Source organism: Vicugna pacos, chromosome 5 (genome assembly GCF_048564905.1).
Source record: "Vicugna pacos chromosome 5, VicPac4, whole genome shotgun sequence".
NCBI classification, from domain to species: domain Eukaryota; kingdom Metazoa; phylum Chordata; class Mammalia; order Artiodactyla; family Camelidae; genus Vicugna; species Vicugna pacos.
Window position 1 is genome coordinate 3,554,885 of NC_132991.1, and position 26,714 is coordinate 3,581,598.

The 26,714-nt window shown below is 42.0% G+C and overlaps 1 protein-coding gene across 11 annotated transcripts in view; it reads left to right on the plus strand.

The window, feature by feature from the left end:
• Positions 1–26,714, plus strand: part of SAP130 (Sin3A associated protein 130) — a 72,963-nt gene that overhangs the window by 20,609 nt on the left and 25,640 nt on the right. For 8 of the 11 annotated variants that reach the window (XM_072960780.1, XM_072960777.1, XM_072960782.1 and 5 more), the window contains 8 exons: positions 2,186–2,333; positions 2,484–2,574; positions 2,786–2,890; positions 7,478–7,619; positions 10,213–10,334; positions 13,891–14,193; positions 14,890–15,067; positions 19,531–19,635. In XM_072960780.1, coding sequence (XP_072816881.1) covers positions 2,186–2,333; positions 2,484–2,574; positions 2,786–2,890; positions 7,478–7,619; positions 10,213–10,334; positions 13,891–14,193; positions 14,890–15,067; positions 19,531–19,635 — 1,194 coding nt within the window. The remainder of the gene's footprint in view (positions 1–2,185; positions 2,334–2,483; positions 2,575–2,785; positions 2,891–7,477; positions 7,620–10,212; positions 10,335–13,890; positions 14,194–14,889; positions 15,068–19,530; positions 19,636–26,714) is intronic. The other 3 variants (XM_072960781.1, XM_072960779.1, XM_072960786.1) reach the window with 1 other exon arrangement.

A 26,714-nucleotide genomic window follows, 5' to 3' on the forward strand; every position in this document is an offset into this window, starting at 1 on the left:
AAAGTAGCATGTTAGTAGCTTTCAGGGTATCCTTCCAATGTGTCTTAAATACAGGCACATTCAAATGCAGCTCTTCATTTTTATCCTTTTTACCCAAAAGATTGTTTAATTCATGTATTCCTAAGCTGCCTCTCAGCGCAGCCAGCAGCGTGTTAGTCTCATAATTCACATGTTCTCCTTTGGTTTTTTTCGTGTAACAACACACATTGAAAGCTTTCCATTTCAGTACTTGGAGCTTCATCATTCCTTTAGTAGCAGTGCGCTGATCCTTTGTATGAACGGATTTGACTTCACTATCATAAACAGTATTGCGGTGAATAACTTTATACTTAACGTCAGTATGCACGTGTGCAAGAATATCTGTAGGATAAAGTCCCCAAAGTGATCAGAGGGTATACATGGGTGTAATTTATTACCTGTGTCTTATTACCTTCCATGGGGTTCATACCAATTTACACTCCGTCCAGAATGTTTAAAAATGCTTGTCTCTGTACAACTGGAACAACAGAGGACACTGTCAGTTTTTTTTATTTTTGCCAATCTGATAGGTGAACGATGATATCTCCATGTATTTTGTGATATATTATATTAATTTATTTTTAGTTTGGTTTTTGTTGGGGGGGGATTAGGTTTATTTACTTAGTGGAGGTACTGGGGATTGAACCCAGGACCTCGTGCCTGCTAAGCATACACTCTACCACTGAGCTATACCCCCCACCACCTTCTCAGTGTATCTTAAATGGCTTTTCTCTTCCTATGAGTGAGACTTAGAATCTTTTTCTTTTGTTAAGGGGCCATTTGTGTTTTGTTTTTAGCAAACTAGTTATTCATATCCTTGGCCTGTTTTTTGGTTTGTTTTTTTTAATTGGGTTGCTATTTTTCTCATTGATTTCTAAGAGCTCTTAGTATGTTAAGATTACACTTTCATCTCTGAGTCTTTTTACTCTTCTTGTAGTTTATTTTGCTGTATTAGGAGTTTTGCTTCTTTGTTCATAGAGTCAAATTTATTGATCTTTTATAGCTTTTGGATTTTGAGAGCTTTTAATTGTTAGAAAGCTCTCCTGCACTTCAAGGTTATAAAAGAGTTTTCTTTTCCTTATATACTTTTTAATTTTCCACTAAGTCTTTCATCATTTTCTTATTTATCCTGGTGTACCATGTGAATTATGGATCCAATTTTATTGTTTTCCAAATGGCCATGTAGTCTTTACAACATCATTTATTAAATAGCCCATGTTCATGGCTCTGACTTGAGATGTCTACTTCCACGTACTGTCAAGTTTTCTTGCCATTTTGGCAATTTCAGTAGCTTGCTACCAGGTAAGCTGACATGCCGTCTGGGTTGAGATCCCTTCCAATTATTAGGCAATCATAAATGTGACTTTTTATCATGTAGTAAGGTATGATATGAATTGGGGGATGGAGGTCAGTGCTTCAAGGGTCACAGGTTAAGCTGTGAATCAAGGATGTCTGTCATCTTCCCTTGTAACAGTTAGAACCTTGGTGTATATCTCCAGCTTGGTCCACAGAGTGATGTGTTTGTCATAATAAGGCTTAACTCAAGATTGTCAGAGGGTGCTGGTTAATTGTATCAAGGACCCTGAGAATGACTAAGGGTTTCTTTATTCAGTTCAAGGAACACCTTCATCCTATTTTTTTTTTTTTGAAATACGGTCAGTTACAATGTGTTAGTTTCTGGTGTACAGCACAACATCCCAGTCATCCATATACATACATGTATTCGTTTTCTTTTTTTTTTATTAAAGGTTATTACAAGACACTGAACATAGTTCCCTGTGCTATACAGAAGAGACTTTTTTTAAATCTATTTTTATATATAGTGGTGAACATTTGTAAATCTCATACTGCTGAATTTATCCCTTCCCATCCCCTTTCCCCCGTAACCATTAGATAGTTCACTATGTCTAGGAGTCTGTTTCTGTTTTGTAGATGAGTTCGTAGTGTCCTTTTTTTTTTCTAATCACTTTTAAAATGAAGCTTCTGGCAGTTTCTGGGAGAAACCCAGCAGGCCGTTTCCTTCCTTGGTTCACCTGCGGGCTTCACAGATGTGTGAATAGATAAAACCCCATGACTGTGATCCAGCACCAGGTAGCCAGTGGCCTGGACTGCCTGCGCTGCGTCTGGAGACACGGTATAAATCGTAGTGTCTTTTCTGTCTTTCCAGTCGGCCCACTCTGTCTATCCAGCACCCACCGTCTGCAGCAATTAGTATTCAGCGTCCTGCCCAGTCTCGGGACGTGACCACAAGAATCACACTGCCTTCTCACCCTGCTCTGGGGACGCCAAAACAGCAGCTTCATACCATGGCCCAGGTAAACCAGAGGTGGGGCACTGCCTGTCTGCCCCGGGGCAAAGGCAGGATCGGGCAAAACTTGTTCTGATCGAAAGCGCGATTGCTTTTCAACTAGATTCAGTGGGAAATGTTCTCGTTGGTAATTCTGTTGTGGGGTGTTTCCCCGCAGAAAACCATCTTCAGTACTGGCACCCCAGTGGCTGCAGCGACAGTGGCACCTATTTTGGCGACCAACACGATTCCTTCAGCCACCACGGCCGGTAAGTCAGCGGGCAGCCCTGCGCCACCTGCCGGGGAGGAAGGAGCCGGAAATCCTGGGTTAATTTTTCGTTTCTCAGCTTCAGTCAGAGAATGAGAATTAGCCTAGAAAAATTCTCGTAGCTCTTCCCAAGAGCTTTTCTCGGGTTTGGGAGCATCCATAATGTGTGCAGAGAGGCCACTGTTGAAGACTTTCCCTCTCTCTCGTTCCAGGATCTGTGTCACACACACAAGCTCCCACGAGTACCATCGTTACCATGACAATGCCCTCACACTCATCCCATGCTACTGCCGTGACCACGTCAAACATCCCGGTCGGTAAGTGCAGCCTGCAGACAGAGGCTTATGAGGAATATTTCAGCCCCCTTGACTGGGGGTACACTTAGGTGGCCAGTATCGATTTTTATTGTTGATTTGCAAAGCAATACTGCCTCCAACTTGCAATAGTATTTGATATACAGATTCAGCATTTTGACGATAGGGGGAGGAAGAGAAGATAATCTTGGAGAGCTCAAAGTAAGCTATTTTAATGGCACTTTTGACTTCCTTATCAAACTTTACCTCTTCTCTGTGGACCTTTAAGAAAAGTAAGTTGACTTTACAAGAGCAGCATGAGACGTGATAAAGAATCCGAGGACTGGAATGAAGAGAGCTTGTTCCCTGATAGATCGATCGTTCAGGAAAAATCTCAGAAGGAATGCAACGAGGGAAGGAGTGTAAACCTGAGGCTCTGATTTGAGTGCCATCCAAGATACTTCACAACCATCCTAAAATTCCTTCTAGGCTTTGCTTATTCCCCTTTTAAATGTCTGTATTAAAAATTCTTTGAAATGACAAACTCTTTGAAGAGTTTCTGGCAGGCAAACTGTAAATGACCAAGAGCAGGGATTGGCAAGCTTTTCCCGTCGGGCCAGGTAGTACGCGCTGTAGGGTCTACAGGCCTCGTGGGCCTGTGCCCCAGCCACTCAGCTCTGGGCGATACGTAACCAGATGGGCCTGGCTGGGTTCCAGTAAGACTTTTACGGACACAGAAATTTGAATTTCATGTAATTCCTTCTTAAAAAGCTTTTCAGTTTTATTATTTTTTAACTGAAGTATGGTCGATTTATAATATGTTAATTTCTGTTGTACAGCATAGTGATTTATTTATACACGTATATATTTTTTGTATTTGTTTTCATTATAGGCCATTACAAGGCATTAAATATAGTTTGTTGTGCTATATGGTAGAAACTTGCTGTTTATCTATTTTATATATAGTAGTGTATATCAGCAGATCCCAAATTCCCAACATCCCTCCCTACCCCCTTCCCCCTCTGGTAACCGTAAGTTTGTTTTCTATGTCTGTGTGTCTGTTTCTGTTTTTGTAAATAGGTTGATTTGTGTCTCTCTTTTTTAGATTCCACAAATAAGTGCTATCATACAGTATTTTTCTTTCTCTTTATGGCCCACTTCACTTAGAATGATGTTCTCCAGGTCCATCCATGTTGCTGCAAATGGCATTATTTTATCCCTTTTTATGGCTGAGTAGCATTCCACTGTGTTTATATACCACATCTTCTTTATCCAGTCATCTGTCAATGGACATTTAGGTTACTTCCATGTCTTGGCTATTGTAAATAGTGCTGCTGTGAACATTGAAGTGCATGTATCTTTTTGAATTAGAGTTTCCTTCAGGTATATGCTCAGGAGTGTGTTTGCTGGATGATAGGGTGAATTTCATATAATTTTCATGTATCACAAAATATTCTCTTGAGTTTTTTCCCTCAACCATTTGAAAGCGTGAACCCGTCGTTAGCTCAAGTAGAAGCAGGCGTGGGCAGGGTCTGGCCCGCAGGTTGCCCTCACCTACCTGGGAGCTGCTGGCTCCTGTCACAGCAGAGACTGGCTGTGAGGCAGAATGCTTCCCTCTGTAACCTCAAGTCACAGGTTTTAGTTTCTCATGTTACCTGTGCCTTGGTTCTGTTAGTGTGCTATCTGCCTGTTCTTCACTCCCAGAGATGTGGGGCAGCCACCGTATTTTCAGTAGACTGCACATGTAGAAGTGAGGATACGTTGTCACCCTTAACTGTCAGAAATCTGATGGCCAGACACAGAAGTGCGACTCCCCTGCTGGCCGAGTCCCAGCATTGGGGGTCCCTCCCCGCCTTGCTTCCTCTGCCTGGGAGATGGGCTGCAGCATCACCACCCCCTTAGCAAACTTGCAGGACACTTTTCCAGAAGAATGTTAGGACCCAGGACACCCTTATTCTCTTTCAGATCACTGGGCCATTCCAGCCCTTAAGTTGATACTAAGCCCCAGCTAAGGCTTTTAGCAGACTTCTCTCACACCGTCTGAATTCAGTTTCGCATCTGTGAAGTTACTGTGTGTGTGTGTGGTTTCAGCATTGATGTGCTTTTCTTGAAAAAGATCATTGATCGTTCTGTGTTGTCATTTCAGACCATTTTCTGGCTGTACTTTGCAGTGTCATCCATTCCCCTCAGTGCTGTAAAGTCAGAGCCATGGTTGTTCTGTTCATTTTTATAGTCCAGAGTCTCACCAGGGAATCTATAGCTCCTAAGAAAATCAGACCAGTAAAGAGGGGCCGTGTACCCTACAGGGGCTCTCTGGTTTTGTCTGGAACTCTCTCTGTGAAGAATTACTCAGAGATTAGTTCTTGTTAATGTCACTGTCTTCCTCAGAGTAACACTGTGAAATAACCTCACAAAAAGCACCAGCAGACAGTGTTCATTCATTTGGCTTAAACTGCCAGCTTTTTGCCTTCCGTGAGTTACTGTGCTGCTGTACTCTGTGTCTCCCCAGCTCTTTTACCTTTGAGTTTTAACCATTCCCTAAATTGTAGACACGAAAATCATCTGTCAGGGTTGTTCAGATATAACATCTGCCAGTTAATGTGATTGGTTTTGTCTAAGTTCCGGCAGGTTTATGCTCTAGTTTTGTCTTCCTCTTTGATAGTATCCCAAATATTTATTACACCATAAGAGGATTTCCTGTACAAAAGTACCTCAGTTGAGAAGGGAAACCTGATATTAAGTCCAGAGCACTGATTTTTCAAGATGGGGCTATAAGAGATACATTAAAATCACCTCAGTGGCTTTTTCTAAGTGTCACTTGCTTTCTCCAGCTGAGATAAAATTTTAAATTCAGCCATTGTTATTAATAGGAATGTTATCGATTCCTTGTTATTAATAGAAATGTTATTAATTCCTTGTTATTAATAGGAATGTAATAGAATTAAAGGGGAAAAACCTGATTAACCACGAGCGTAGGGTTTTCACCTGCAGTGAGTGCCCCTCCGCAGCAGAATACCATCCTCGTTTTCTCCACACAAGATGGTGGTCTCAGAATAGAAAAAGCAGAGTCAGATGATCACAGCCTTCAGAAACCAGGGATTATCTTTGGAAATAGCCCTAACTTATGATTTCTGCATTATGTTTTTGTAAAGTTTTTTTCCCTAATAATTGAGGATAAATGGCTTTTTTTTAAAACAGTATTATTCTTTTCAGTGGGGGAAGGCAGTTAGGTTTATTTATTTATTAGTAGTACTTTTTTTTAATAGAAGTACTGGGGATTGAACCCAGGTCCTTGTGCATGCTAAGCACACACTCTACCACCGAGCTCTACCCTCCCTATTAATGGCTTTTTTAACTGGAAAAAAAAGCGTGTGTGGTCACCAACCTCTGTTCAGCTACTCTGTCAGATGACAGCACATTCCCACTGTTTTCTTCTACCTTTTACGGGCTTTTTCAGTGAAAAACCAAGACTTAAGTTGCTTTTTAGTCAGCACCCTCTCTGCTTCCCGCTGATGGGAAATGTCATGCCGGCTTCTCTCTGTGTGAGCCAGGAGGTGCCATCCTCAGTAGCCGACCTGGCATCCCACCCCTCATCCTGCAGAAACTTCAGCGGCTCCCCCAGGAAGCCGCTGGGCGTTGTTGGGGTGTGTGCTGCCTGCCTGCCGGTGTGCAGTGCACTGCGCTTTGGCGATGGGTTGCCATCAGTCTAGTCTCTCATGTCAGTGGTCTTTACCTACATGGCAGCTGTCCCTCTGTCTTCTGAGGTCACAGCTCTCCTTTTCAGGTTCCCAGTCACAGCGTTAACACACAGATCAGTAAGAAGGGTTCAGCTCTACCTTGTAAACAAGATTTGACTGCAAATTGTAGAGGAGAGCCAGCTTTGAACCTCAGATTAAACTTGAAAACCATGGTCAGTTTAATTTTGCCACAAAGTAAATTATGCAGAATCACAGGACATTTCGGGAGACTTTAGAAATTAAGCAACTATCTAGAGAAGGCCTCCTCACGGACGAGGAAACTGTGACTTGGAAATGGAAATGATCTCATTAGCTTCATATTACCAGGTGTGTGCGCTGGTGTAGAGTCTAAGGTGTTTGCTGTTTCTATATTCAAATTTTTGTTGGATTTTTTTTTTAAGTTTTCTCCTTTTTAAACAAACGATCTCCAAGTACCTCCTCCAAACATAACTAAATGAATAAACCTAATTACCTCCCCCCTTTAAAAAAAAAAAAGGAAAAAAAGTCTCCTCTCCCCAAAAGAAATAAATAATTTTTTTTTAAGAAGAAAATAAAAAAATTAATTAAAAAAGGTCTCCAAGAAGCCAGGTCAGGGGAAAGGGACCTGGTGGCTGATACTTTTGTTGAAGTCCTCATGTTGAAATGAACCCTGCTTCGACAAATAACAGAATGGTTGTATCAGTGGATTATTACATTGAAATAATTCTGTTGAATCATGTATCCTCATCTTTCATTTTTCATCTTAATGAAAACTAAGAATGCAGGCTTCTTATTACCGTTTACCTTCTTAAGACGGTTGCTGTCTAGGAATGCGTCGGCGCACCAGTGAAGGCGCGTGAGAGTAACGTAACTGGATTCTTTCTCCTCTTTGTAGCTAAGGTGGTGCCTCAGCAGATCACACACACTTCTCCTCGGATCCAACCCGATTACCCTGCAGAGAGGAGTAGCCTGATTCCCATTTCAGGCCATCGAGCCTCTCCGAATCCCGTGGCCATGGAAACCCGAAGTGACAATAGGTAGGAAGGAATGTGTCCCATTGTGTCACGTTGTCCTGATTTTTCAGTAAAATACATTGTCCTACAAATACGGCATATATTTACTTATTTTCGAATTTGCCCCTGAAGGTAGTACTTTGTCATTTCCATTTCAGTTTTATGAAAATGTGCTGTATTTATTCCGTCATTCTCCTTGACACGGGTCTTCTCCTAGTATCCAGTTGTTTGATTTGCGTATTTCTGGTTGATTTACTCTGAGAGTAAGGGTGGCGGCATCGTGACCCTTCATCCCTAAGTATTTCCATTTTCACCTCCAGAGAGCAAAGCTGTTCTTTATGTAACCACAGTATGGGTATCTGAAACAATCCTTTAACTTTCCGTTCTGTTTCACACGTTGACATTTTTGAGGAGTACAGATCGGCTGGTTGTTTTTGTAGAATATTCTTCAGTTTGGGCCTGTCAGATTGGTCCTCGCAGTTAGATGCAGGCTGTGCATTTTGGGAGCAAGTACCACTCAGGTGTGGTGGTGGTCTCACTGGTGCCACATCGGAGAGCTCACGTTGTTCCAGTGTCAACATTCCTTACTTAGTGAGGGTGACGTCTGCCGGATTTTTCTACTGTAAAGGTGCATCCTCCTTTGTAAGTAACTAATCTGTGCCGACCTACCTGAAGACTATTAATATCCTCTCCCCCGTAAGCTTTCACTCAGTGGTTTTAGCATCTGTGGATGATTCTTGGCTGAATCAGTTGATGCTTGTTGCAATCCGATGGTTGCAACATGGTGACTTTTTCCATCACTTCCACATTTATCCGTTGGCATTCCGAAGTAAAGAAATTTACTCATCTCTGTCCCCATTCATTTACTGTGTTGTGTGTTTTATTTTTTAAAATCAGCATGAGCTCATGGATTTGGTTTCCTTTACTCCATGACTGTCATCTGTTTAGGTGCTCAGATCGTCTCCAGGTTAGTCTCTGGGAGCCCTTTCATACCCTTCCTGTGGGTCTGCTGTGCCCTGGTCGTTCTCGCCCGTCCTGCCTCCTCAGCACAGTGAGGTACTGGCGGCTCCCCCTACACTTGGTCTGTCTGAGCCCTGGAACCTGCCATCCCTTTAAGGAGCACTGGCTCCTTCTCATCGTTTAGAAGCCACAGTCTAGGTGTTAGCTCTGTGTTGTTACTGGATTGTCCTTTCTCCTGGCCCTTCCAGCAGGCAGAGGTAGGAGGGACATAGCATTTTAAAAACCAGTACATTCTGGTGCTTCTGGTTCAGCCTCCTTACCTGCCCCCATTCCAGATTTGTATCTCCCTTCTTCCAGTGAGAACCTGGTGAAGTGCACTTGAAGTGATTTCAGAATTTAATCATTATATGTACTCTTGTTTGATTATTATTGTACATAGAAATGCTTAGTAAGTTTCAGTATACTGGCCGTGTGTCCACCCACTTTAGCTGCCTGTTAGCTCTGAAAGTTTATAGATTCTCTTGGCTCTCCTATGTGGATGTCTGCAAATAAAGACAGTTTTTTTGAGGGATAAGGGAGTTTTTCCATTTCCGTTTTGTATACCTGTGTTTTTCTAACAGTTGGCTAGAGCTTCTGATATGGTGCTGAATAGAGCAGAGATGGCGAGCATCCTGGTCTTCTTCTCGACCTGATGGAAGTTCTTCTGAAATTGCATTACAGGTTTTGGTAGATATGATTTCCAGTGTGAGGAACAAAGTTTGTTTCTATTTCTGCTTTCTTAGGCATGTATATCACGAATAAGTATTGAACGCTGTTCCTTTTTTGGTATATCTTTCGTAAAGTTTCCAACAATTGTTCTCTTAATTTTTTACTGTGATATAAAACATTAATAGAAATTCTGATATTGAAGCATTCCTATCCTCCTGTGAGAAATCTTACTTGATCATGATGTATTTAATTTGATATTGTACTTAATTCAATTTATTTAGGAATTTTTGTGTTGATGTAGAAAGTGAGATTTGTTTATAATCTTATCTCACACTCCTTGTCCAGTTTTGGTATTAAGGCTATGTTAAGTTCAAAAAATAAGTTAGATCTCTTTTCTCATTTTTCTGGTCTCTGAATCAATTTGTGTAAGTTTGGGATTATCTGTTGTCTATATGTTTGATAAAATTAACCAGTAAAAGCAATCTGAGCTTAGAGTCTTTCATGTGGAATTGAACAGGGAAAACTTTTGATTACTGAGTTTTTTTTTTAAATTTTTATTGGGGGGGTGTTAATTAGATTTACTTATTAAATTTTTTTTAAAATGGAGGCACTGGGGATTGAACCCAGGACCTTGTGCATGCTAAGCACACGCTCTACCGCTGAGCCATACCCCACCCCCGATTACTGGGTTTTTTTGAGTCCGTTTTGATAATTATTATTCTGTATATTTTTTCACATTTATTGATGTAATTACGTATAGTATCCATTTATTTTTTTAAATATTACTCTCTCCAAGTCTGTGTCCTGTGGTATAATGTTTGGGACACAATTTGGGAAATGTTGGGTGGTGGTTAAAAGTGTGAGGAGGAGGATGATGGGGGTAGGATCATCTGAAGGTGAATAGGAAAATAGACCGTTTGAGTTCATATTGTCTGTGTTTCATCTGTAGACCATCTGTTCCTGTTCAGTTCCAGTACTTTCTGCCAACGTACCCACCTTCTGCATACCCACTGGCTGCTCACACCTACACCCCAATCACCAGCTCTGTGTCCACCATTCGCCAGTATCCAGGTATGAGCCCCACTGTGAAGATGACTTTTAACATTTTAATTTTTGCAAGCAGTGAGGTGGAAATTAATCACTGAGTCTTTTGAGTATGGATTTAATTACTCTTTCGTTTTCAGATGCAGATAAGGCTAAAATCTGAAGCTTTAAGATTATAAATCATCTCAGTGACCCATAAAAGGTTGTTACTTACTGGTGGTATTCGCATGATTTTATCCCACCCCTAGGATAATTATGTTAACAGTTTTTATTATCCCTTAAAATGATAGCACAGTTGAAATGAGCAAAGCTGTACTCTTAGGGGCTTCTGTTGTTTTGTGGAATATTTGTTGCATTTTTGACGTTAGTCCAGGTATGCTTAACATTCACCATCCAGATGTGTGTTCTTTTTGCCAATCCAGAATGAACAATCCTTAAACCTCAGAGTCTATAGTGTTTTCCTGTGGAACCCTCAGCCCACTTCAGGTGGAAGAAAGCCAGATGGTTCAGGCTGTGGCTCTCGCCCCTCTGCTGTGCGGTCCACGACTACAGCCTGGCCATACAGGCCCTTGAGCCTTTGAAGGGGGACCTGGCACAGAAGGAGAACTGAATTCTTTGTTTTACTTAATTAAAAGGAGAGAATCTTCAAATATGTGTGGAACAGCTTGTGATGCAAAACTACTGTTTTTCAAAATTGTAGATTTTATGGAATTAAGGTACAAATCAAATACTTCTGATAAAAATTTAGTATCTGAATTGAGATGCATTTTAAGAGTAAAATGTACCCTGAATTTTAAAGATATAATATGGAAAAGAGAATGTAAAATATCTTACTGATAATTTTCGTAGTGATTATGTTTTGAAATGATAATTTTTGGATATATTGGGTTAAGATATATCATTAAAATTAATTTGACCTGCTTTTTACTTTATTAACATGGCTATTAGAAAATTGGAAATTCTGCGTATGACTTATATTTCCATTGGACAGTGCTAGTCTAAAACTTTCAAATGATAAGGTATTAATATTTTTTTAATAGACTGTATTTTTTTAGAGTAGTTTCAGGTTTACAGCAGAATTAAGCAGAAAATACAGTTCCCACACAGCCCTCCCCACCCACATGTGTATACTCCCCTACCCTCAACACCCCTCATCAGTGTGGCATATTTGGTACAATCGATGAACCAACATGGGCACATTTTTATCAACCTAATTCCATAGTTCACATTAGGAAGACACTAAGGTATTTAAATAGCTTTGAAAACAGGTTCCTCCATCACTGCATTGTTTTGGTTTGATTTGGTTTGGTTTGGTTGTATTTTGAGGGGCTTTTTTTGTGGGGATGGCTATTTATTTTTCAAAACTCCCCCCAAGTTTTATTTTAATTTTTCCTCTAGTGTGGGAAAAGAGCTAAATTCTGACTCTTCTGTCCTGTTTTGCTGTACCTCAAAGTGATAACATCTTTTTAAAGGAGATTTGTAACAGCATTCTTTATTAACGATCTTACAAAGATAAAATCACGTTTAATTGATCGTTGCCAGAAGTAGGATGCAAAAAGTATCATAGAAACATATTGACAATTAAGAAGTAAATTTCATGCTCTAAGTTTTTGTGTGTGTGTTTGTCTGTTACATGGATTGCTTAAAGTTCTTTTTTTTTTTTTTTTTTTGTGAGGGTGATAATCAGGTTTATTTATTTATTTTTAATGGAGTTCCTGGAATTGAACCCAGGACCTCATACATGCTAGGCACACCATTTTATATCCTCTCCATCACGCCCCGCACAAGCCCCCCCAAAAATTCTTAAGTCTCCTTGTCAGTAACAGCACTTGACTTCAGGTTCCTTTGTCCGCTACTTGGGCCAATTGATGCTTCTATAACAATGCAGTCGGTTTGCCTTTCTCGAGAAGGTAATTCATGGCCAATATGTGTGTCTTGGAATGCTAACCAGCTGGAAAGGATTTACAGCCTCTCTCTTGAGCTCCAGCCAACCATGCAGACACTCTTGCTTTATGCAAACATTTATTGTGAAAATCCATCATAAGACCCCTGTCTACAGTGTTGGGGGATCTGCCAGTCATCTCTTTCTCCACATTATTCTTTTTCCAAGTCTCTCCTTTCACCCCTGCAGTAGCCCTGCTGGACACTAATACAGAAAAATGAGTAAGACAGTCAATAACACTTTATTCCTTCCAGTACCAGTACTGCCATTGCTGGGCAGAAGAGAAGTGATATATTATTTCTCAGTCATATAAATCTATACATGGAAAAACACAAATGAAGAAATGATTTATTAACTGGCTTACAGTGTCTTATTTTCAAGTGTTATGGATTCATTAGCTCATTTTAAAGCAGATGTCTTCAAGCCATGAAGAGAACAGGAAAATTTGTATACAGTAGGCTCTGATCTTGTCAAATATGAGATTACTCTAATACATAGTTTATGATAGATTAGAATCGTTGTTCATGGACTCTCGTTGCTTATAAAGACAGAATCTTGTTGGTTTCTCAGTTATAAGTTAAATAGAGAGGTGAATATATAATTGTGAATGTAGATACGTAATCTACATAGTTTGTAGGAGCCTTCGCATATTTTTTCTGAAATTTCACTTGTTTCAGAGATGTCTTCCATTTCATTCATTCATTTATTCCTTCATGCATTTATTAATGCATTCATTCCACAGGTATTTATTGGAACCCTACTGTATGTAAGGTCCTGTGCTAGACTTCTATTTTTAAAGTTGACTTTTAAGCAGATGTTGCTTTCAACACCTTAGAGTCTAGTAGGGAGATTAGACATGAAGAGATATTATAAGGTGCTAAATCCCAAAAGAGAGGCTTTGATGACTGAGAAGAAGTCTTTTGTGTTTGTTTTCTTTCCACAAATACTGAGAAATCCCTTCTTTTTTGTTGCTTCCTGGAAAGGTTTTGTTTTCAATTTTGTGGTGGTTGAGTTCATTTGTTTTTAGCATACACAGTAGCTGATACATTTGCCTGAAAGGAAAAGGGAAACTTGATTATTCTCTGACGTCAGTGGATATTATAGAATTTAAAACCCACAGTTACGGTATTTCAGAAATGCCTGTGATAACGGTTCTGTCAATTAAAGGGAAGATTCCTGACCTGGAGCCATGGATGTATCAGAAGTTTCATATTAATTATGTACACAGTTGTCTGGCTCACATTTGGCATTTAATAAATGATTGCTTTTTTCTGGCTTTCATGCTATTTCTAGTAATCTGCAGAAAGATCATATCGAATTGGTAGGAAGTAAGGAGGGAAAATCCATAATATGTAGAGTTTTATGGAGTACTTTTTTAAACTGAAGATTCAGGTCTTGAAAAGTGGAAAATTTCTGATTTTTTGCAGGGGATGGGTGTGATTAGGTTTTTTTATTTATTTGTTTTTCTTATTGAGGTACTGGGGCTTGAACCCAGGACCTCCTGCAAGCTAGGCATGCATTCTCCCTCTGAGCCATCCCCTCCCCCCTGAAATATTCTATTTTGATTTTAGTGTTTTTCTCCTTATACAGACCATGTCTAATCAGAGCTGACGTTCTTGTCCCTTTTTGCACCATTTTCAGTTTCGGCTCAGGCTCCAAACTCTGCCATCACAGCTCAGACTGGTGTTGGTGTGGCATCTACAGTCCACCTGAACCCCATGCAGTTGATGACAGTGGATGCATCTCATGCTCGACACATCCAGGGCATCCAGCCAGCCCCCATCGGCACGCAGGGGATCCAGCCGGCCCCCATTGGGACCCCGGGAATACAACCAGCACCAATTGGCACACAGGGGATTCACTCGGCAACACCAATCAGCACACAGGGACTTCAGCCTGCGCCAATAGGGACCCAGCAGCCTCAACCCGAAGGAAAGACCTCAGGTAATTTTAATTTTTGGCTTGGAAATTGATGTGAAAGAAAGAGGTGCACTGTATTTAAATCAAGGGTCTGCCACGTGCTGGCTCTGTGGCCTCGGGTAATCTTGCTCAGCCCTGGTCTCTTTGTAACATGAGTTGCTTAGAACTCACCTGTCAGGATCATTGCAGTTACTAGAAATTACAGTGATAAAGAGCCTACTATGCATTTGCACGTGGGAAGAAGCACTTGAAAAGAGCTCTGAGTTGAGAGAGTACATTTACCTTATAGGAGAGCATTCTCATTCCATTTTAAGATACTCTTTGGAGTTGTATGTAACGCTGTGAAGTTAAGATAGATTGAAATGTTGGTAACATTACTAGGGACGGAGCAGCAGTGGTATTTTACCAAAAAGCCGTAGGAGAATGTTTCTTGAAGTCTACTGTATGCTCTGTGTAACTTGTCTCATTTATTAGTAATCACGAATGTAGGGCAAAGAGAACTGGTTATTGATCGTGCGTCAGTGGACTCTGTGACCTCCCTCTCTGCCATCTGCTTTTTGATAGTGCACACTGTGCTCTTATTCCTTACCTTCTTGAAATCGCAGTCACACACAGGGAATCTTAATTCTGGTGGGCTGGTGGTTTTTATGTGACCTCTTTGTCATGTCTCTTCCATTCCCTCTCTCCATCCTTCCTTCTTGACCTCTCTGTGTCCTCCAGCAGTGGTGTTGGCAGATGGAGCCACGATCGTAGCCAACCCCATCAACAGTCCGTTCAGCGCTGCCCCAGCAGCGACGACGGTGGTGCAGACCCACAGCCAGAGCGCCAGCACCAGCGCTCCGGCCCAGGGCTCCTCCCCACGGCCAAGCATCCTCCGGAAGAAACCCGCCACGGACGGGTGAGTGGACCCGGTGCTGCCAAATGACACCTCTGGTTCTGGATAGAATCGGTGTAAACAGTAGGCACTCATCCAGTGCTGAGAGCCGACTCTAATTTCTTGCCTCCTGTGTTATTTTTAAATTTCCTCCAACATAACTTGACCGCAGGCGTGCTCAGCAGAGCCTCGCCACGCTCAGGCTGTGGGATGGTAAGAATCTGAGAGCCAGTTGGGTATCCGTTGTGAGCGTCTGTTGCGTAGTTCTTAGGAGTTCTCTCGGGTTTGGAGAGTTTAACCCTAGAACCCTGAAGTACTGAACTCTAGGCTTGTCCAGCTTGCACGTTCATGTGTATTGTATACTTTTCCCTCATCATCCTCATGTTGCTCGGGACATGCAGTTTCCCAGTGTGTTAAGGGTCGTATTTAGTAGCACGCAGTGTTCTGTGTTGTCATAGATGCTTCCGAGTCTGCGGGTCACAGGCAGAAAGGGGTGTGCCAGAGTCTCCATCTTTTAATGACAAGTCAGACCAGGGCAGAGTAACCTTGTCGATGAAAACACAAGGCAGAGCTTGGAGTTAAGACAGGAGATTAAACACACACTTCTAAATATTTTCGTCTCCAAACCCGATAGAACTTGTACTAAAGAGGCTTTTAGAAAGATTGTAAGCCCACAAGGATGGGGGGAAAGGAGACAACACAACAGGAACCAGGCTTTGGAGCTGGAAAACAGCCAGGCAGGCAGTCACCCACCCCCTTAGCTGTGAGAAAGGCAAATGTTCGGTCTGCAGAGAGGGGCGTTGAGAACCATCCTTTAAATTGCAGTATCTTTGAAGGACCAGGAGCAGACCTGGGGGTACAAGGAGGCGGTTCAAGAGGTGGTTAGAGTCCTGCATCCGTTTCCCCACCCGCATCGTGGGGGTCACAGCCCTCTCCCATCCCAGAAGACTCCCGGAGGTCTCAGCTCTGCAGGTGGTCCTCTGGACCGGCCAGCACAGCACGGGACATAGTACCGTCCCAGAAGCAGATCAGGTGTCCGAGCATTTGGTCGGCACTGAGGCTTCCCAGTTCACTTCTCCCTTTTGGCTGGCGCAGCCCTGGCAGTTGAACTTAATTAACTCTTCTGACAGCCAGTGAGAAGAGGGTTCTATGCTCCCTCGGGGGTCCATCTAGCCTAAGGGGAGGAGCTAAAAATACCAACACTTTTTTGTCTCCAGGGCTGTGGAATTTCATGATAGTTTATCGCGGTGCGTCTGCCAGCTGACTGGCACAGTCTGCTGTCCTCACGCGCCCCCCCAGGCAGCTGTGCCACCCCTGCTGCTCCCTGAGCTCCCCCCACCCATGTCCACCCTTAGCTAATGCGCGTGCTGCCCATGTTCTTGAGAAAATGGAAGCAACCAAGAGAGAACTTGACAAACTTTGGCTGTCACATCTCACCCGCCAGCCTCACCCCCGCTGGGCCTTCCCATCCCTCAGCCCCATGAGCTCTCAGGGCCTTTCCCACCTGCTCCTGCCCTTCTCCCCTTTCCTACTCTGTCAGTTCTTTCTTGCTAGTGGATCAGCCACACAGAATATCAACGTGCCGATGTTTCTTCCATCATTTAAGAAAAATCTTTCTGTGGAGCCACTTCGTCCCACTCTCTGCCCTCAAGTTGCCCCTATTTGCAAAGAGTAGAAAGGAGTTGTCTCTCTTTGTGAGCTCCACGTCTTCCAGTGTCTCTTTCTTCCAGCATTTTCACTGACGTGTAGAAAACTGCACAGATAGTGTACAGAAGGCATAATGAGTTAGCACAAAGCGAACGCCACATGCAGCCGCTCCATAGGTCAGGAAACACCATTACCAGCATTTTCTCCCAAAGGTTACTAACCAGTTTTCCTTTTTATCCTGTGGATTTGTTTTGCCTTTTTTTAAGCTCCCGTAAAATCACATATTATACTTTTTTGTGTGTGAGCCCGTCTTTCACTTGATTTGTGCAGTACATCCATGTTACTGGATGTGATTGTAGTTTTTTCTATTGCTCTATAAAATGCCCTTGTATGTATAATACCATAGTTTATCTATGGAGATTTGGGTTGTTTCCAATGTCTGGCCAGAATGTTATCCTGAACATCTTTGTGCGTCACCTGGGAGGCATCCATAGATGCCTTCCTGTTGTGTGCGGGGAGGGGATTTGCCGGGAGGTAGGCTGTGCTCGGGTTTGGCTCTGGCAGGTGATGCCCACGATTTGTGCAGGTGTCTGTATTTACACTCTCACCAGCAGTAGGGTCTGTGCCTTACACCACCAGTGCTTGGTGTTTGGCACTCTTTTTAAGTTTGGTCATTCTGTGGGTTTATAATGGTGTATCTCATTAGAGGTTTGAGGGGGCCTTTCCTTGTTTTGGGGGAGGTGAGTGGTGGACTTGGTCTTGTTTTTTTTAATTGAAGTACAGTCAATTACAATGTGTAGGTCTTGCTTTTTTGTTACTTTCTTACTGTTTATTAATTTAAATTTAAATTTTAAATTTGTTCATTTAATCTTGTTAGTTTCCTTCTATTGTGAGATCTTTAAGCATAATACACACTTGACCATATGAATTTATACCCCTCATCCAACTTCAGGCATTCACTTACCAGCTCATGTTTGCCTGTATACCTCCCCTCTCCTTCCCACTGTGTTATTCTGAAGCAAATCCCAGGGAACATGTCATTTCACTTGTATATATTTCTGCATGTGTTTATTGAGAGATACATACTAAAAAAAAAAAATGCAAAAACCCCTTAATGTTATCAAATATTTAGTCATTGTGCAAACTTCCAGTGATCTCAGATGTCACAAGTTTTGTTTTCTTTTACATTATTTGAATCAGTATTCAGATAAGGTACATGCATTAAGATTAATTGATATGTCTATTAGACTCTTCTAATAAAGAAGTTTCCTCCATCTCTTTTTTTTCTTGCAATTTATCTGTTGAAGAAACTTGGTCTTTTGTCCTCTAGACTTCTCCAGAGCTTTTCCTCTCCCCCACTCTCTCCCTGAGCTTAGTCGATTGGATTCGCGTTGTACTGGTTTCCTAGACTGCTCTAACAAGTTACCACAAGCTTGGTGACTTAAAACAACAGGAGTTCATTCTCACAGTTCTGGTGGCTGGAAGTCTACAACCAGCGCGCGGCAGGGCTGGTCCCTTCTGAACGCCCTCCGGGAGAAGCCCTCCCATGCCTCTCCTAGCTCCTGGGGGCCCTTGGCAGTCCTTAGAGTTCCTTGGCCTGTGGATGGACCAGACCACACCGGCCTCTGCTTCCATATTCACGTGGCCTTCCCTCCGTGTGTGTGTGCAGCACACCTCCTCTCCTCTCTGTTACAGGGGCACCAGTCTTTGGATTTGGGGTCTACCCTAAATCTAGAGTGATCTTACCTCAAGATCCTTAACTTAATTACATTTGCAAAGACCCTGTTTTTTTCACATTCACAGGTACCAGGGATTAGGACTCGGATATGTCGTTTTAGGGAACGCAATTTAACCCACTGCCCCCTGAAACTAGAAACTGCCTAGTTCCACGTGTTATTCTCTCCTCTACACTTTCTCTTAACGTGTTACTTGGATCTAAAGGCTTGGTTAAGTTTGCTTTTTCTTCCCCTCTTGCCAAGACTCCTTCATGAGCGATGGTTTAGTCTTTTACTGGGAGAACTATGCTGGCTGGTGGTGGGTCACCCTTTTTGAGATGTTAGCAGTCTTGATGGTGCGCGTCTGGATCTATTAGTGACTAGGCGTTGCAGGAAGGTAGATTCTGGTTCTGGCCATCTTCTCTCTTTTCACCACCCTGCCCAAATGAAACACATCAAGATCGCGTATGACTTTCACGTTGCTAAACCCCAGGAGTGAGTGATCGGTCTGAACCCCGCGTGGCCCCTCTGCTCCCTGACACAGTTGATGACCAGCTGCCTGGTCAGCTCTTTTCACTCAGTTTTAGGAACTTGCTCAGGTCACTATAAATACACAGATCTGATAATGATTATAAATGCTAAATGGATTTATTTTTGTTTGTTTGTTTTCTTTTTTGCTTTTGTGGAGGGGTGGCAATTAGGTTCATTTATTTATTTTTTTCAGTGGCGGTGCTGGGGATTGGACCCGGGACCTCGTGCGTGCTAAGCACGTGCTCTACCACTGAGTTGTACCTTCCCCTACTAAATGGATTTAAACTTTACTGTTAAGTAGAAAGGAGATGTTAGAAGAAGCAGGTAAAAGAGTCACAACAATGGAGACAGAAAGTGGGGAGGGCTGGGGAAGGGATCTGCTGTATGTCATCAAAAGATGTTCAGTTCTCTTTGGCTTTTTACGTAAGGTGCCTTTATTACTTTGATTAAAGTTTTTTTTTTTAAATACCTAGCACTGTAGTGCAGCACAGCGAAAGCACTGCATTGGCCCGGCTCTGCTTGGCAGATGTGTGGTTCTTCTCCTTCACTGCCCTTGGACTGTTGGATTCCGGGTTTGTCTCTCGTCTCTTTCAGGATGGCCGTGCGGAAAACCCTCATCCCTCCTCAGCCTCCGGAAGTGGCCAGTCCCCGAGTGGAGAGCTCTATGCGGAGTACGTCCGGGTCGCCGAGGCCTGCAGGGTGAGCGCACGCTTGGGGCGGAAAGGGGCTGCTGCACATGACAAGGTTCCCATAATTTGCCTGTGTGCGTCTTTTTATAGCCACTTTCTAGCTGCGTGATCTGGATGTGTCTCTCAACCTCTCTGATCCTCATTTACCTCATTTATCAAATGGGCATACTCATGACATCTGCTGCAGAGGATTCTTGTGTATTTAAAGCACTTAGAACAGAGCTGGCCTCCACAGTAAAGACCCAGTTACTGTTGCTATCAAAAATGGCATCGTGACAGGAGTTAATACATGCTTTTTTCCTTTCTTTAGCCTTTATCTTCTTGATTCTAAAAGTAATATTTTGGAAAAGAAAATGAGACAATATAAAAATATTTTAAAGTACGGGGGGGTGGTATAGCTCAAGTGGTAGAGCGCGTGCTTAGCATGCACGGTCCTGGGTTCAATTCCCTGTACCTCCTCTAAAAATAAATAAATAATAAAAATCTAATTAAACCCCCTCAAAAAAAGTTAGTCAAAAAAATATATTTTAAAATACAAAGTGAAAATCATTGTCCTATTCTCCACCCATCTCTCCAGTCCCACTCCTCAGAATAATATTGGTTGGTTAAGTTTTGTTAAGTATCTTTCCACATCTTTTTTTTTTTTTTACATTCACAGGTAGATACGTTGATAGATTCTTAAAAACAGGATTTTGTTGATTGCTTGTTTTATATATTGCATTTTTTACTTACGTCAGGAATAGCTTACCATATTCATGAATTTGTAGCTACTTCTTCATGAAGCTTCATTCAGAAAAAAATTATGAATGCCAGTTGGATGCGGAGTATCATTTTAGAATCTGGGATATGAGTGACTAAAGCAAAGTGTCTGTTCTCCTTCAGCTTACTACCTGTTGAGCATAGAGAAATAATAAGTATATGAAGACAAAGAGGGCAGTGTAAAGAGAGTATAAGTGATAAGGAGAAGGGGTCATTGGTTTCTGGAAAGACTGCTGTGAGCCGAGGTTTCAAGAGCATGAAGGATGGAGCCACGTGCTCCCGGATGTCAGACTGTGTCAGGCAGAGGAAGGAATGGGGCCCAGGGCCCTGCTGTAGGAGACCCGCAGCCATCACTGCACACTAGTGCAGGAGCGTGAGGACAACCACGCACACTGGAAGTTGCACGGTTACTTAGCATTGTTCCGTGACTTTTAAATGAGGAAGAGAGTTGTATAAAATGGTTCAGAGATGTAACTGAGGGCCGGACTATGTATGCAGGGCTCTATGGGCCATTCAGGGTCCTGTGCATGTTATGCTGAGCGAGACGGAGAGCTGTCACTGGGTGGGGGCACAGGAGTGATGTGATTTGACTTATTTCTGAAAGGATTGTTCAGCCTGCTGTGCTGAAAATGAACTGCGAGAAGGCAAGAGTAGAAGCAGTAAGATCAAGTGTGAGGTGATGACTGCCTTAGACTGCCTTAGTGGCTTGGACCAGCGTGGAGGTAGTAAGTCTGAAGAGAGTTCAAGTTCCAGTTATGTACTGAAGGTACAGCTGTCGAAATTTCTGATTGGGTGGAGAGAAAGGGAGGGAGTTTTTGCCTGAGCATCTACATTTAAGGAATTAGCCCTCCTAAAGTGAGGAGACTTGTGGAGTAGCAGAGGGGAGGGAAATCAAGAGTTTGGTTTTGAACAGTTTACTTTGAGATATCCAAGTGGTTAGACACTCTCAGGCAGAGATGTCAGGTGCTTAGAGTTGGTTATATAATTCTGAAGTATCTACAGTTCTGGAATTGAAGATAGAGGTCCATGCTGAGGGGTAAGAGTTGGGAACTAAAGCAGGTACAGGCACACCTTGTTTTATTGCGCTTTGCAGAAACTGTATTTTTTCATATATATTTAGGTTTGTGGCAGTCCTGCATCAAGCAAGTCTATTGGTGTCTTTTTTTTTCCCAGCATTTTCTCACTTTGTGTCTCTGTGTCACATTTTGATAATTCTCACAGTATTTCGGACTTTTTCATCATTATTATATCTGTTACGGTGAGGAGTGATCTCTGATGTCACTGCCATGATTCCCTGGGGTCGCAGATTGTAGTTGGCTTTTATTAGCGACAAAGTGTTTTTTTAATTAAGGCATGTATGTTGTTTTCTTATGCATAATGTTATTGCACACTTACTAGATTACAGCATAGTGTAAACATAAATTTCATATGCACTGAGAAACCAAAAAATGTGTGCTCCTCATTTTACTGTGATATTCACTTTATTGCAGTGGTCTGGGGGCAGACCACTGCGTTATCTCCAAGGTATGTTGTGTAAGTGCTTTTAACACCGTGAGAGCGGAAAAGATCCACTGATCACAAGTGTAGGTAGACAACAGAAGTGGTGCAAGGACCAGAGCATAGGACAGACCGTCTTTAGAGGTCGGGAAGATGCAAACCTGGAAAAGGAGCCTGTATTCCTACACTGTGTGATGTTCCCAGCTGTGTTGATGCCATCCTTAAGTCCTCAATTAATGAACATTTATTTCCATTTATCGCTGTAAAAGCAATACTACAGTGAATCTCATTGTTCTATCATTGAGTCCCTTTGCAGACATTTCCCTGGGATACGTTTCTGCTTGTTTTGTTTGTTTTATGAGGGGGAGGTAATTAGGTTTATTCGTTGATTTCTATTTGGAGGAGGCATTGGGTATTGAACCCAGGACCTCGTGCATGCTAAGCATGCACCCTACCACTTGAGCTATCATACCCTCCCCCCGGAATATATTTCTGGAAGGAGCATTGATGGGTCAAAGGAAATGTGCAGTTTAAATTCTGATTTCCAATCACTCTACTACCTTTTTACATTCTCATAAAATATATGTTCCCATTTTCTCCACATTCTTGCCAACACTAGAAAGTAAATTTTACAAATGTTATACATTATCTTCCATTATTTAAAATGTTTTTTCTTAAAACAAAGTAGCGTATGAAGTGACTTTTAAAGTAGTAAAGAGAAAAAAATACATCTCTGAAGGTGAAGAGCACACTAAAGTACAGAAGTACATCCCTCGTGAGCAGCGTGTGCAGAAATGTGAGTGAGGTGGGAGACGCCTTCCCGGGCTTAGGATGGTTCAGAGAAGTTGTGGGGGTCGGGCCCCACACAGGTACCCACGCTGGCCCTTTCTGCAGTAGGCAGTCTGTTTCTGTGGTACCTGGAAGGAGAGAGCATTTGGACTGCGGAAACTACCCAGCGGAGAGAGCAGTCCTCACGCCCCCACGCCCAGGCAAAGAGGATGTCATGTAAATGGCTGTTGTTTGCAACAGCCCGGCTCACTCACTGATGAGTAATAACAGACGGATTGATGTGAGGATAACTAACAAGTCGGAAAAGAGCAGCAGTATAGACTCATTCATTCACTAAGAACGCTCACCAGAAAAGCGCTTACAGGGGACGGATGACATTTGTAACAAACTATTTGACTACGAACATGAATTACTTAATGAAATAACCACCGCTTCTATGAAGGAAAACACAAAGATGAAATGCAAAGACTCCCAAGAAGAAATGACAAAGATGACACACGAGTTGACAGAACTCAGCAAAGATCTGGAAGAAACCATCAGAGAATGAAGGCGAAATTACAACAGAAAATGCTGTAGGCGTAGAGGGTAGAAATGAAAAAAGTGAACAAAAAGTTTAAAAGAAACAAAGCACAAGCCATGTAGAACATACTATGATACAAGTAAGAACAAACATGTACATGTCACATCTCTGAAATCAATATATAACTTTAAATTGATTGCATGGTAATACTCTGTCATTAATTAATGTATTTTTAAGTGGTACCCAAAAATATCAGTGTGTTGTGTGGTGCTGGCAATTTCGATTCAACAAAACACTGAACTGGAGTGGTATTGTGCAGAGATGGCCATGGATGAATTTAAGGAAGGAGGGAGAGCCTGCTCAGTACATCTTCTGAAACGTGTCAATACTGATTTAAAACAAAACATTAAGGAAAGTTAAAGTATTATAAAACAGTAGACTTAGAAAGTATATCCAAAAGCTAGCAAAATATAAAAATGGAGTTTTAGAAGAAGTCGCATAGCACTACAAGGCTTCTGCTAACGTCAGCTTAGGTTTTCCCAGCCAGTCACTGAGTCATCCTCCAACTCTCCACCAAACCTATAGAGAAACTCCAAATACAGGTTGCCCTGTCAGGCCTCTGTCAGCTTCATTTCTTCTCTTCTCGATGACATCCCTCCAGTCTGCACTGGCTGCCCTCTAGACGTGCTGCCCAGCTCAGCTCGTGTCCCTGGTGCCTCCTTTGTCTGTGCTGGGTTCCCGTCAAGCCAGCACCTGGAGCCCATTTACTTCCTCTTAGTTTGTGAGAGCACATCTTCTGTAGCAGAGAAAGAATACGTATTTTTCAATTCTGTAATGTCCACCTGGTTCTTTTTATAGTTTTGAGCTCTTCTGATCTCTTCACTGAGATTTTTCTATTTTTTTCAAGTGAATATGTAATTGCTTCCTGAAACATTTTTAAACTACCTGTGTTAAACTGCTTGTCAGATAGTTGCCACGTCATTCATCCCTTATTCAAGTTGTGATTTTCCTGGCTCTTGATTGGGTGAATGATTTTCTGTTTGGGCCTGGACATTTTAGGTATTATGAACGCTGGAATAACAGTGGACCCTTGAACAATACAAGTTTGAACTGCACAGGTCCACTTCTACACGGATCTTTTTCAGTAACCACGTCCTAGAATACTGCACTACGCTTCTAGAGATCTGTAGTTGGTTGAATCTGCAGAAGGAGCACCTCGAGTATGGAGGGCCGATCATGAAGTTCTATGTGGATTTTCCACTACACAGAGGTAGCGCCCTAACCCTGACGTTGTCCAAGGGTCAGCTGCATATACAGCTTTGTTATGGCTGTCCTCCTCAGCTAGGGGAGGGAGCATTGCCTTACTAGCACCAGTGTGAGAGTTGAAATCCAGGCTCCCTGCTTGGGCCCCTTTGGTACAGCTTTAGGAGTGGGATGGGGGAGGATTAAGGTGTGTCGTTACAGCCTGGCAGGTGTGGAGGTCTGGGTCCTCCACAGCCTTTGCCAGAGTGAATGGGGATGGGGCCACGGTGTTCCCAGGGTGTTTCACTGGAGGAGAGCCATCATTGTCTGAAAGTTCTCCATCTTGCTGAGCTGCTTTTTTCTTGGTTCATTGGTTAGAGGGAGACTTTCCTTGGGATTTCTTTCTGTCCCCTTTGATATTTCTGGGTGCCAGCTCCTCAGCACTCAGTCTGGGATACATGAGGCAAAAAGGAAACCCAGGGAACTCACTGCTGTGTCACTCCAGGGATCCTGAGGTCCCAGCCGGTCTGTCTACTCTTCACCTTTCAGCAGCTTTTTGGTTTTATACCTAACACTTGTGACTTTTAGCTGTACTTCGCAAGAGGAATAGGAAAGTTGTATCTATGGCATCTTCCCATAAACAGAAGTCCTACCACACTCTTAGATAATATAATGACTGGGAGAATTTTTAATTGGAAATCTCTTTTGTTTGTGGGCAGTATCCTCAATTTTATCTTACAGCATTCTCTTTTTAAGTTCTTAATATGAAAATCTATAAATGTAGAGGAAAATAGAGAAAATAATATTATTCAACTAGATTTAACTATTTTAATACTTGGTCATATATTACCCTTTTTGGTGCAGTTAAATTACAGAGTTTCACTCTTAAATCCCTTCCTATGGAATTTGATAATTTAATTATGATGTGTCTAGCTGTAGGTTTCTTTTTAATTTATCCTTCTTGGAGTTCATTGAACTTTTGGGTGTAGAAGTTTCCCCTGCTGTCTGAAGGTAGAGTGTTCCTGTGAAACCTTTTGTAAGCTGAAATGGCATAAAGCAGTGAAGCAGTTACCTTAGGACACATTTGCTAAGGGATGCACAGAATACATCAAGATAAAGAAAAGATACTCAGACAGTTCAGAGCAGTGGCAGCTGGATGCTGAGATGCCGAGTGTAGTTCCCAGGGAGGGAGCTCGGGGCGCACTGCCTCTAAAAAACAGCTCACTGCAAAACAAATGCTGAACGCTGTTTTCACTGTTAGCCTTTTTCATGAAAGCGAAAATCCTCTTGGGATTTCTTTCAGTTAGTGAAAACAGGTACTAATGAAGGTCTATTGTAAAAGCAAAGTGGTGTAAAGCACACTTTTGACAAGCAGGGGATACCTGTATAGATTAATGCTTTTCACCAGATTTGTGGAGATTTTGGCCATTATTTCTTCAATTATTCCTTCTGCCCCTCTCTCCTTTTCTGGGACTCCCATTATGCATATATTAGGTATCTTTTTTTTTTTTTACTTTTTTTATTGAGTAATAGTCACTTTACAATGTTGTGTCAAATTCTAGTGTAGAGCACAATTTTTCAGTTACATATGAACATATATATATTCATTGTCACTTTTTTTTCTCGCCATGAGCTACCACAAGATCTTGTTAATATTTCCCTGTGCTGCACAGTATAATCTTGTTTATCTATTCTGCATTTTAAAATCCCAGTCTATCCCTTTCCACCCCCCACCCCCTTGGCAACCACAAGTTTGTATTCTATGTCTATGAGTTTGTTTCTGTTTTGTATTTATGTTTTGTTTTGTTTTGTTTTGTTTTTAGATTCCTCATATGAGTGATCTCATATGATGTTTTTCTTTCTCTTTCTGGCTTACTTCACACTTAGAATGACATTCTCCAGGAACATCCATGTTCCTGCAAATGGCGTTATGTTGTCGGTTTTTATGGCTGAATAGTATTCCATTGTATAAATATATCACATCTTTACTCAGTCATCTGTTGATGGACATTTAAGCTGTTTCTATGTCTTGGCTATTGCAAATAGTGCTGCTATGAACATTGGGGTGCAGGTGTCATTTTGAAGTAGGGTTCCTTCTGGATTTATGTCCAGAAGTGGGATTCCTGGGTCCTATGGTAAGTCTATTCCTAGTCTTTTGAGGAATCTCCATACTGTTTTCCACAGTGGCTTTCCTTGCTTCCCTCTCCCACTCTTAATGATTTAGATGTCTTCTTTTACAATTTTGTAATTCTGTAATTACAATTTTTGTAATTCATGGCAGT